Genomic DNA, 13,345 nt, shown 5'->3' with positions numbered 1-13,345 from the left:
TGGTTAGAAGTGGGATTGGGTGCCTTACCAGAGGTATGTACTTTAGGAGACTTACCTGCACCTCCAGATCTGTTGAAGCAGAGCTCTGGGATGTAATGTCATATCCACAAATTGTGACTGTCACACAATATAGGTTGATTTGGAAGGCATGAAATCATTATTTATAATTCTGTGTTTGACAACATCTACAGGTGGGTATCCAACATTTAGTTTAGGGAGTAACATTTGTCTTTTTTCCCCTTAGTATTTGTCCATTCTTAACATCATCAGGCATTCTGTGTAAACTTAGAAAAAATGCAGTGTAATTTAAATATGATTTATAGCACACCACATTTAAATAGCATTGTTTTTCATATGATTTACGCAGTTAAGAATTACTGATTGATTATAATAGGTCCATTCAGAAAATCTGGAAGCTACTAACTTGCCTTATATACAAATGTGTCTATAAACAGACTATAAGACAGAACTTGTAATTTCTGTATTTACCCCATTGTAAAGCTTCAGGGAATATGGTCACGCTATATATATATATATATATATATATATATATATATATATATATATATATATATATATATGCCCCTAAGTAATAATGACCTTAGAAAAGGTCATTCAAAAAAGAGTGTGATACCTTTTAATAGTAGAACATTTACAGAGCTTATACTTTTATAAGCTTCTGAGACCTCAGATGCTCCTCCTTTAAATGTAATATTTATTTTTCAATTTGAAAATGAAGATGGTAATATCCTTCAAATAACATTACGACAGGTTTGCTTTAGACTTGGGTCATGTAAGGGTAAGATGAAACTGTAAATATTACACCCTAAATCAAAAAAATACATTTACATTTACTGCCGCTTACAGTAGCCATGGCAAAACTTGTTAAAAAACAATTGTCACGTAAGCAAACCATTTCACACATCAAGATGTTGAATTGTTAAATAAACTTTATTTGAGAGTTAAAACAGAGGTCCCGTAGCATTTTATAGAAAGTTTTCATTTCATATAAGCATTTTGCACTCCTATAGAGTGTGCAAAAAAGAAAAAAAAAAAGGTTATTTTAGGTGACGGTAAAAAAGAAGCATTGGTACATAATATAGACACTGTTATTTAAAGACTGGTTTTAAAGTCAAATTTCCAGACCAATATTTTAACTTGGTCTGTAAATATGACAAAATTCCTGCTGGTGTCTGTGTAGCATCTCTCGGTGAACAGGGCGGCTCTCGGTTCTGAAGTGGCAGACCACTTGAACTGGCAGACACTGGAGAGTCCCTATTCTCTTTGAAGAAAGTTCACTATTTGAAGAAAGTTCAGAGACTGGCTACTAAAATCCCAATATGTATTGATGAGAGGAGAGAAGGGAGGGGATATCGGAGAAACAGAAACATACAGTACATGCAAGGGTTTAACAAAGTAGAGCCAGAGGCTTAGATGTAATAAACATTTTTACAAGAGGGTGGTAGATAAGTGGAACTGTCTCCTAGCAGAAGTGGTTAGAGGCTAAACATGCATGGGATAGGCATATGGTTATGACCATACCTGGGAACTTCTGGGCTCCGGCTTCCCGGAGCCTTCCCTTGCGGGACATGGCCAGGACTGCCCACTGACGTCAGTGGGAGGTCCCGCTGACATCAGTGGGAGGTCCCGCTGACGTCAGTGGGAGGGAGGTCCCGCTGACGTCAGTGGGAGGTCCCGCTGACGTTGATGAGAGGTCCCGCTTACGTCGGGGGCGTTCCCGATGACGGCAGCGGGAAACACCCTTATTTAAAGGGAAAATGGGCGGGGTGTGTCAAGACCCTGCTCCCGCGACTCGGAGGATTCGGGGCTTGACCGGGCAATTCTCAGGTATGGTTATGATGAATCTAAGACGAGACCAAGGACTGAGTCTGTTTTGAGTCTTTACATCATGAAGGGCAGTCTAATTGGCTTAAATTGTTATTATTATTATTTCTTGTTTTATATAGCCCCTTCAGGTTCCACATTGCTGTACAAAGGGTAGACAGGACATGACAATTACTATATAACATAACAAGATGACATACAGAAAGAACAAATGAGGAGGGCCCCTAAATGGTTCTTATCTGCAGTCTAATTCCATGTTTCTATATTTCATTAGTAAATAAGATGATTTTCCTACAGAACACACGTCGAGTAGATGTGACCGTAAAAGGATTTTGTTGCGTTCTTAGCCACCCTAAAATTCAATAGCTTTCCTAGTATATCACAGAATTAAAGGGTTAAACCAAATACTTTTGGTAGGCAAAAATTATATATAAAAAAATATTTATTATGTATTATTTTGGAGTCTTTAATGAAAGTACTATCTTATTGTGATGCCTATGGACAAACTTAAGGACTTCTTGCGTAGGATTTGAAGACTTAGATGGTGTTAAGCACCTTACAACTGTATGACTGTTTAACTAACAAGGTTGGAGGAGTAAAACCACTTAGTTAATTGATTTTAAAGTCTTATGGATGACGTCAGGGGTTGTTAGTTGCTTAGTAATCACTGCTTCCAGTCCAGTCTGTTTGCCTATTTCTTCTTAAAGTGGAAGACCCATACAAAATTGCTTGAAACAATACTAAAATAGGACACCTTACCTCAACAAATAGTAAATATGAATAATTATTCATATGTCAAATACCTCCCATTCCCACTGATTTATAGATGTATAGTCCCTGTAGTCATTTAAAGATACGTATGTACACTCTAGTGCGCATGAGAAGGGTACTTACTAGAGCCAGCTCCACTGCCACTCAAGCCAGCTGCAGCGGCTCTAACCAGACTCCCTGCACATGCTCATTTGGCGCTCCCATGAATTTTAAATCGTAGCGCTTTCGTGCCCCGTGATTGGCTGCTTTGAACAGCCAAATTAGTTGGAATCGCATTGGGGGCGTTACGCAGTAGCTCTAGAGCTGCAGCTTTCTTTAAAGATAAACGATTTTTTATTCATTCATTCATTTAATTTTTTGACAATTGACAACACAACTGAGCTTGGGCTGTCTTTGTATAGAAGTCCAGAAATATTTAAACCAAGCTACCCTTTGAATTAATATCTAAACCGGATAATGAAGTAGCGGGAAGAACATTGTGATAACGGGTTTATATGTGAACTTATTATACGCAATCCAAAATTATGAATGGCCACTCGACATGTGGGACATTTGACCAGTATTTTTGAGTTAGGCGCATGACTCTCCGATTTACAGTATATGACAAGGATGGATGATAAAAAGCTGTGAAAACAAAACATGATTATTGCCATCAAGGGGAATTGGCCAGATTACCGAATTACAAAAAAAAACATAATTAATTGTTTTTTTGATTCAGTGTACTGCCTAAACTGCTAGTTATGCCCTGAGGTTTTGAATCCCATACTTTTTTTTCAGCTGAATCAAAAGATCCCCAAGGTGTTAACCTCTCCGGATCTCTTTGAAGCATTGAGGGGATTAACCAGCAACAGATTTCACAGAATGATTGATTCTATACTTAAAGAGGAACAGCAAGGTTACATTTGCTTTAAATAGTCAGATGGCATTCGTTCATGGTGGGTGACAGGCAGAGTCTACTTAACTGCAGTAGGGTTAATGCTTAGTTTGACATGGAGAAGGGTTGTGGCAATTTCATATGCTTGGTATGGCAACAAAATAGGGGATTCTGCAGAATCCCTCCATGCATTTGCAAGGGGGATCCACACAATATTTTCAAGGGACCACTCAGCTGTCATATGCATTAAAAGTCATACCTGGGAACTTTCCGAGTTTCACCTGGACGCTCTGGGTGAAGCGCTGCTTCTCCATGTCCGTGGGAATCCCGTTGCAGCACGCTCCTGGCGTCAGTGGACCGGCCATCAACATCAGCGGGACCTCCTACCCGCATCCCACAAGGGGGGCTCCGGGTAGCCGAAGCCAGAAAGTTCCCAGGTATGATTGAAGCACATATGATGCCCAGGGTGTCCTTTTAAGTCAGTTGATGGTTTCTAAACCATAATCTCTGACAGTTTTAATAATGTTTTTTAGCTACATTAAATATTATTTATTTATTAGACATTTATTTTTATGTTTCTATTGATTATAACGTATGACAAAGCATGAGATAGTATTATAGAGTAAACTATAGAATCTATGCTAGGGTTCCTAGGATTAGTTCCTTGAAGAGAGGATCATCAGCAGATAAAAGTGGGACAGAGAGAGTAATTTGGGTATACTATCCCAACTAAAACACTTCAAATTGGCTGTTCTTTATATTTCTTGATTAATAGGAGCTGTCTCCCTGTTATATCAGCATGGTAGCCATATACAGTATGTTTTGAGTTATAATAAAATATGATATAATGGCCAGTGGTGTTTTTACAGCTAGGGTGTCCTACAGACATAGTCTTCCTGCTGTGTTGCACAGTTAGACCAAAGGTCAGGACGGCAGGAAGTATCGCTTGCAGGGCATATTGAAGCGTTTCATGGACCACCAATATGCGCTGTAAGGGTTTTTGTCAAATTCACTCGCAAAAACATTTTGTCAGGCTGAGGAGGTCATAATGTTGTCAGTTAACATCTAATGGACTACACTAGAGGGTGTATTTTATAGTATTCTAGTATAAAAAGTAGAATATATATTTGCCCTGCAGAATGCTAAATACTGTTGAAAAGCATATGATGGCTGGAGTGTCTGTGTGTGTGTGTGTGTATATATATATATATATATCTATATATATATAGATATATATATATATATACTAATGAAATGTTTAAAAGTAACCTATCCAAATTTTGTGTGACTTCCTTTCCTATTATTATTATTATTAGCTTTTATTTATAGAGCACCAACACATTTCACACCGCTGTAGAATATAAGTGGGGCAGTTAACGCAAACATAACAAATATGCATTTACACATACAGACACATGTGGTGTTGAGAACCCTGTGAGCTTGACATCTAGCCTTCTGGTACTTTTACACAAAGTTCCTGAGTTTAAGGGTCCCGCATGTGAGCTTAAAATCTAATAGACTTAGTTTTAAAATATCAGATTACAGACTTTTGTCAATAAGTGACAGATGTTTTAAAAAAGCATGTCCTGAAATCCATGTTTGACTGTATCTGAGAAAATCCACTAATGCATTCAGACCCTGGTGTTTTCATTAGCTCTGTATTGGGAATGACTTTTTAATTTAATCAGGTGTGTCCTGACGACATCACCTATACTGAACACATCAGGTGAAAGGTTCATTATTATGATCTTGGTAAAGACATTAGGCTTGCATTGCCCTTCCCGCATCTGCTTGCATTAGGCTGTGAGCCTAGGAATTTAATCCTTAAGTGGATCACAGCCTCACTGAAACCCATTACTACCCAGTGTGTAATGAACCAAAAGGGGAACTCCTACCATGGTATTTTATGAATAGTGTCAAACTAAACCAGTGTTTAAAAATATTGTGGTGTTTTCTAACCATACAATATAGTTTTCATGTCATACAATGTTTTTAGACTTGCATCATGTGTTATTGTAGCTGGATCTACTAGATACTCACACTGACTTCTTATCATTGTGCATGTAGTAAATGATAGAATGCATTGGTGTTAATCACCCAGTACCTACCCAAGTGTGTTTGGGGCACTGAAGCTCTGCTTGCATCGCTTTTGTGGGCAGTGGAGATCTTGGGCCACTTGGGGACATCCTGTGACCTCCAGAGCCAGTTGGCTGAACAATAAATGGAGGTCTGTGCTGTGATGACGAGGTGGCTCTTTGGGTATCATGCCCTGGCCACACCACCTCCCGGCCTCTAGTCACATCCCCATCACAGTTGTCCCAATTTGGACACCTGAAATGTTGGGGGTATGATTTGGACCTTCCGACTTATGAAAGTCTATTTGGGAATTAATTAGATAAACAGGATTTAATTAGCATTATCATAAAGAATCAGCTCAGTCTGGGGATTGAGCAGGAAACATGTGACTTGACTGTTTACAACAGTGACCTGCAGGCCTGCAGATAAAGGACGTCTACTCTTCAATGCTAATCTTCATTACTATATTCAGCACTGTACTTAATACTTAAAAGAAAATATTTATTTTCTAATGGGACATCCACTTGAAGCAGACATACAGTTGACCATTGTTGTTCACAATCAATAAAAGACATTCAATTTCTTAACTAATATCCGCTGTTGAGGTGGTCAATATGATTTTTTAAGGCCTGCTTTTGAAACAAATTAATAAATGTGTGTCATTGTCTTATCAGTACTATATTGTCTTTTAATTTGTAGGATATCAAATATAATTCTTTATAATTCTATATTTTTGCAGATGTTACAAAAGAACGGTAATGTTGCCATTGTTGATGGGTCTGGAGAAGATGAAGAAATAAAAGCCGAAAATATTAAAGTCGGTAAGTACCATGTTTAATGAGCATACCTGGGACCCAGGGTAGGCTACCCAGAGTGCTTCTTCTGTGGCTTTGTGAAAGGGCCTTTTATAGGTGGAGAGTGGGATGAAACCAGGCAGAGAGTTGGTGTGTCCAAACCCCCACTTCCCTTTCAGATAAAGAAGAAACAAATCTGTGGAAGCCGACCTTCACCCAGAGACTCTAAGATAAACCCAAAGAGTTCCCAGTTATATTAATGAGGGACTTTTATTAAGTGATACATACAGGCATTCCCTATTTAAGGGCATTCACTTTAAGGACACTCGTGGATAAGGACATAGTTGCAGCACAACCATTACCTTGTTTATATACGCTCGCTTCATGAGATCGCCAGCATGTCAATTCGTCTTCAGAGCATCTTTTGAGTGTTTTGTGGTGGAAATGACCTGACAATTGCACTATAATACATGCATTGATAGGTGGAAAAAGGTAGTTCTTTACTTTAAGTACATTTTTGTTTTACATACATGCTCTGGACCCCATTGTGTATGTTAATGTGTGGCATGCCTGTACTCATTTTGGACATAATAAATGAATAAATACATTATTTTTTTTTAAAAATCCCTCCTTTTGTAACATAATAAGGGTTTGGGGAAAAAAATTTACATTTACTTATTCTTGGCAGCCAGAACTTCCACAGACTAAGGTAAATGTGACCTTCCACATCGTTGGCTTGGACCAATTTCCTGTTTGTGGAAACTCGGCCTTTATAAAGTAATAAACAAGGCATGTCATTGATGTCCCATTCTACTCTACTCGTTTGTTAACGCGGCTTTTATCACATTGCCTAAATTATTCCGAGGAGCCCACAGTTACAATTTTTCACTGACTGAATAGTTAATGAAAAAATGTATAGCATATGGCCACACCTGTCACATGAAACATCCAAAAAATAAATATTTGACATGTTTAACATAAGTAAAATAATCTTCTTTAATATATCATTGGCGAGTATCATTGGTTATGGATTTTTTAAATTGTTTTAATTCTTCACAGTTCCCAAATATTAGATTTGTAAGAGGTTCACTGTATGGAATGTCTGTATTATTTTATTATTTAGGTAAAAAAAAAAATGCGCTAATGCTACTAATGCATTTGTGTATCTAAAATGTAAAATGAATTTAATTAAATGTAGTTCAATTTAATTATACGTGTTCCAGCAACCGGGTTTATGTCCCTTTCTGGAAACCTGGCCTAAAAGAACCAGATCATCAACCTGGGGTGACCCCACTGAAAATCAACACTGCGTGCAGTGATGTAACTGAATTTTAAATAATTTAGACACTTGCATCTGTATTTTGAGGAAGGTGTTTGTCATTGAATGGTAGGAAATAATTACTCGATGATCAAACTTTGTTCAGTCGGTTATGAGTCACAACACTCAACATTCTCATAAAAAGAGGAAGAGCACAGGATGGAGAAAGTTGAGATCGGGGTTGATCGTTGTTTTGTTCAATATGAAACATGTTCCGGATATTTCTACAGTTAAAGGCTGGAAATGACCTGCCTCACTATATAGTGTTGAGTTAACTATTACCGTATTGGCCCGAATATAGGCCGCACTTTTTTCCCCCACTTTAAGTCTTTAAAGTGGGGGTGCGGCCTATATTCGGGGGCGCCGGGCAGGCAGCGGGGTTAGGATACAGATCCCCCGCAGCGGTGCAGGGGACCTGTATCCTACTGTCTGATACGCTCAGACAGCCTCCCGTGCCAGCACTTTCCACGGGGGGAGTACCGGCACAGGAGGTTGTCTAAGCGCATCGCGTGGACGTCCGCATGATGCATTTTACATCCCCCCCCCCCGACTTACCAGAGCAGACTCCCGGGTGTCTTGCAGGGCCGGCGGAAGACATCAATGCACATCGCGTATACAACTTCCGGTGCCGGCACTTCCGCTGTTGTATACACGACGTGCATAGATGTCCCCCTCCGGCCCCGCAAGACACCCGGGAGTCTGCTCTGGTAAGTCGGGGGGGGGGGGCAGAGTGGCAGCATATCTCGGGGGGGGACAGAGTGGCAGCATAGGTTGGGGGGGCAGAGTGGCAGCATATCTCGGGGGGGGAGGGACAGAGTGGCAGCATGTCTCCGGGGGGGGGGGAGGACAGAGTGGCAGCATATCTCCAGGGGGGGGGAGAGGACAGAGTGGCAGGATGTTTTTTGGTGCTTTTTTAAAGAAAAAAAACTTTTTATTTAAAAAAGCACCAAACTTTTAGGGTGCGGCCTATATACGGGGGCGGCCTATATCCGAGCCAATACGGTATAACCAAGGAGTGTTTATTTATAGTGTTGTTCTATTAGATGTAGTTGTGCAAATACACGCTAATCCAGGAGTTTGGGGATGTTTGTAGTAGAGTTTAACATTTCTATACATTAAGATAGCCCAACTTGAGCTTTGAGAAACCGTGAATTGTCTCTTCATAATACACAGTGATAAATGAATTGAAGCATTGAACTTGAACATTCCAACATTAATAAATTCACCATATAGAACACAGACATTTCCTCCTTCTGCAACCAGTGGACAACCAGGTGGTATCAAAGCTTACTTAGGGTTTCACCAACCTTTTGCAATGTTCTTCTCTATAACTCACAAATGTATGTATGTGTATATATATATATATATATATACACATATATATATATATATATATATATATATATATATATATATATATATATATATATATATAAAGAAATCATGGATATTTATTTTTACATTTTTACTTATAAGGTTAGACAGACAGTGATGGATGATCCTAGCACCACCAAATTGCTGTTGCTCAACAACTATATACACCTACACGTGTATTAAAATTACTACCATTCTGAGATTTAATTAACACCATTATATCCTATTATTGTAGGTGTGTTCGCAGATATACAATATTCGACACTGAAAACAACTAAACCTATTATGTTGAATTTGTAGCTACGGCCTTTGTTGAGTTTCACCGCAGGGGCCTATTCACAAAGCCACGATTTCTAGAAGACATGTTAAGAAATTAAGATTGACCACACCTCAGCTTAGTCACTGGGGCAGAGCTCGCCAGACATGCCACTGCTTTTTCATTGTTTGAGTTTTCTGAACAAGAGGTCTTTTTGGACCACATTTAACACACAATGTACGTTGGCCAGACACCAAGGTGGACACACATATACGATGAGTAGTTTAAAAGGTTGTTGAGCGTAGACTGTCTAAAAAGTAACTAATAAGATCACTGTTTTCTTTTTTAATTTAGCATCTTATTTATTTGCCATTTCATATTTTGTTAACTAAAACTAGGCTGGGTACATAAACATCTAGTATGACAAAGGAAAGGTTTGACAAAATACATGATATCTATTAGTAGTTCTAACTGGGAACTTCTCAGGTAAATCTCTCCAGAGTGCTCCTGGTTCATTGGAAATAGCTTTGGGAGACATGGGATTAGCCGTGCATGATGACTCTGGGTCGAACCTGGAGAGTTCCCAGGTATGCAAAAAGACCCCAAAGAAAATGAAATCTTAAGAGCAAACAATGGAAATCTAATTGCCTTTAAATAGGACCTTGAATACAAGCAAAAATCCTGCTCCACTTGACATTACTGCATTTCTTACAATATAAGATTTACCAAAATTATAAAGCAAAAACAGGAAAAAAAACATTCACCGGCTATTACCTTTTTTTAGACTTTTATGCCCACCATCCGGAAACATGTAATAAAGAAAGTGGACTGACTGGTGCATGCTTTTGTGACACTTGATAACGAAGTGTTTCCAGCATAAATTAAGAATGAGATAAAATTTCACATAATTCAATAAATATTTCTGCCATGGGTTTTGGGCAGTACTAGTAATGTTATTTCCAATGCTGCACTTTGAATTTAACAGCATAGGTGGGACAGCATCTTAAAAATATATTTTTTTCTCCACTTTTTTATCCAATAACACATTTTTGTAAGCAACCTGTGACTCGTGCTTGGGACACAGGCTCCCCTGGATTTTACAAATGTTCTTTTGTATTTGTTTTTAAAGTTCATACAAGACAGAAATCTTTCTATAATGTTCAGCTGCATTAATGTAGTTGTTCGAAAACCACAGAAACATTCAAATTTTATAAGACCCATATTGCTCATCTAGTTTGCCCGTTTCTTGCTATAAAGACTCAAACCTTAATCAGTCCTTGGCCTCCTCTTAGAGTCAGGGTAGCCGTATGCTTACCCTGTGCATGTTTAAATGCCCTTTCTGTATTAACCTCTACCACTTCTTCTGGGAGGTTGTTCAACTTATCTACTACCCTTTCAGTAAAGTAAAACTTCCTTACTTCCTAGTGAATTGTTAAGGAACTTTTGGTATTTGGTTATATGGTTAGGTATGTGTTAATTATTAGTTTACTTAGCATTACTAAGTATGGCAAGGATGCAGTTTGATAAAACAATAGGTAAAAAACCCCCCCAAAGTTATGCGTATTTTGGCAGATCTTGAAATGCTCACTTTTTTCTATTAAGCGTTAAAATCTAAATCAGAAAATGAATTCAGTCTATTATGCTCTAACTTACGTAAATATTGTCTAAATCCTCTAAACAACCGGTTATTTTTGTTTCGGAAGACACATCTTGTAGTATAAACAACTTGCGCATATCAGCTGATCGCAAACAAAAGCTTGTAGATCTCTTTTCCAATTTGGCACAAAAGCTAGGGCACTAACAAAAGAAATGGGTAGGGGAGGAAGCTTTTTGCCCTAAAAAAAAAAGATGTTAATGCTCTTTAGAGAAAGTAATTTACAAAAGTACAAAGGAAGTTCAATTTACATTTGGTAAATGCCACAGGTTCAGGGGAGAAAAAAAACCAACAACATGGAATGTTAAAAAAAAAAGTTCAAAAGATAAAGAGGTTAGGCTAAAAAGTTTGCACATGTTAATTCTACACTCTGGGAATGAAGTAATGGATTTGGATGCAAAGATTGGATGAGTCATAGTCAAGCCACCTTGGGCTTGGACAATTTAAAGCCATCTCCAGGGGGTCTGGGGGCTGGCAGACAATGGAGTAGGGTGGGGTTGGAGGAAGGAGGTGTGTAGTAGTTCAGGCAGTCATCTCTCTGCCAGCAGACTTGTTAAAGGGGGATGTGAGAGTAGTCTTCCTCTCATTGCACAGATCCCAAGCAGAACAGCAGAGAGGACCACACTGGGATATATGTTCTTCCAACTAGCTTGGATCCTTCTTGCTTTAAGCCTCACAGAACATCTGCAGTAGCCCACTCTTGAGGGATAGCCCTGGTTCTGGGTTAAGGTTGGCACACTGGATACACCTCTGTGCTTGTGATTTTACCAGAAAGCACTGAAAAAGGACAGAAATCATGCTTGGCACCATAACATTAACTGGTAAGGAGATGATCACTTTATGGGAATTAAGTTAATAGAAGAAGCTATTTTTCATTTTACAAACTGGTTCATTAGTTTAACACTGAAAATTAAATACTCAGGGAAAACTTTTTTTAACAAGTCATCTTAGTTTTCTGATGGTCAGTTTTTTTTACTGTGCATGCATTATTTTTCTTGTTGTGTTTATTAATATAGCTTGAAATTTGATTTATTTTTTTACATTTAGTACTTTGAGTGCCTGGGCTGTGTGCATGTATATATCTTGTATTTCAGTGTGCTTCACAAACTCATTTAGGATCCAGATGCTTTACTTGGAATAGAGTAGGTTAATTAATTGTACTATACATTGATTTCTCCCTGTTATTGATGAGAAAGCAGGTCGATATATATTTATATATATATTTATATTTGTATTATATATATTATATTTATATTATCAGAATTTTTTCTCGAGTAAATTAACTGTTTCTTGCTTTAATTCACAAACCATAAAACCGCTGCCTTTCTATTCTTATAATTGCAAGGCTTCTTGTATCTCTGAAAAGTTTTAAGAATACAGATTACACTTTGATACCTTGTATTTTTATGAGCGGGAACCGCAGAAACTCTTACCATTTTGTAAAGGGGTTGTGTTCTTATATCTTTTGTAGACTGGGCTAACACATGTATTGAATAGGTAACAGTATCTATAGGAGCTTTATTTCAGATGAAAAAGTAGAAGCGGTTGAATGCTTTAAAGTTAACTGGACACTTTTACTATACTAAAAGGGTAGTGGTTGCAGTACCAATCCTCCCAGCAGAAGCATCAGTTTTAAAATAAATAATAATGATACTGTAAGAATCAGTTGGCCACCAAGTTCATTGATGCAAACGTTTCACTCGCTTATTATATGGCAAATTACTTACTCTCCTCTGGCTAGAGTTAAATAGGCAAGGTAAACAGATTAATCTATACTTGTCATCAGAAAGCTGGTTTGAACTACTGTGTCTATGGACGGTGAGCCTCGTGCTGGTCATAAATCTAGCAAGGAACCAAGCACCGTCTGTTGACATGTACCATCTGGTTATTTACCGTTCTCGACATGGCATTTGTTTTACTTGTGTTAACATTTTACATGGTTGAGTGTAAACATGAAGTGTGGCACATAGACAATAATAACTAGATGTATAATTAGCAAAAAGGTGCGGAATGCCTCATTGATGGGAGATCGTTCACTCCACTTCTGGTTGTAACTGGAGTTATGCTTTTTTTTTGACAATGGAGTCAAATCCCCTGAAAATGTAGTTTTTGGTGGGGCAGGTTTTAAAGACTCTAGAGGTCCCTCTCTTTGGAGGGGGACCAAGAAGATCCGGCCCTCCCACATGCATTTTTTGGCTTGGGAGGGAAGGAGTCGCATATCCCTACCAGACTCTGTAGCCCCAGAAGATGAAGATTTGGGGGCCAGTGATCCATTGTGGCTCTTACTTGGAAACATTTGGCACAAGATCACTTTTTTTTTACCTCTTATTAAACTACTGTGCCCGGGGCTTCAAAATATATATTTTTGTATTTTACGATGACT

At 38.3% G+C, this 13,345-nt stretch overlaps 1 protein-coding gene across 1 annotated transcript in view; it reads left to right on the top strand.

Annotated features, from left to right (window-relative positions):
- Positions 1-13,345, top strand: part of AKAP12 (A-kinase anchoring protein 12) — a 63,604-nt gene that overhangs the window by 33,570 nt on the left and 16,689 nt on the right. Inside the window, exon 2 of the mRNA XM_053460934.1 lies at positions 6,306-6,387. Within this exon, the coding sequence (XP_053316909.1) occupies positions 6,306-6,387 (82 nt within the window). The remainder of the gene's footprint in view (positions 1-6,305; positions 6,388-13,345) is intronic.

This window comes from Spea bombifrons, chromosome 3 (assembly GCF_027358695.1).
Source record: "Spea bombifrons isolate aSpeBom1 chromosome 3, aSpeBom1.2.pri, whole genome shotgun sequence".
Classification (NCBI taxonomy): Eukaryota; Metazoa; Chordata; class Amphibia; order Anura; family Pelobatidae; genus Spea; species Spea bombifrons.
The sequence above is the reverse complement of the archived record's forward strand: the minus strand, read 5'-3'. Positions and strand labels throughout refer to the sequence as shown.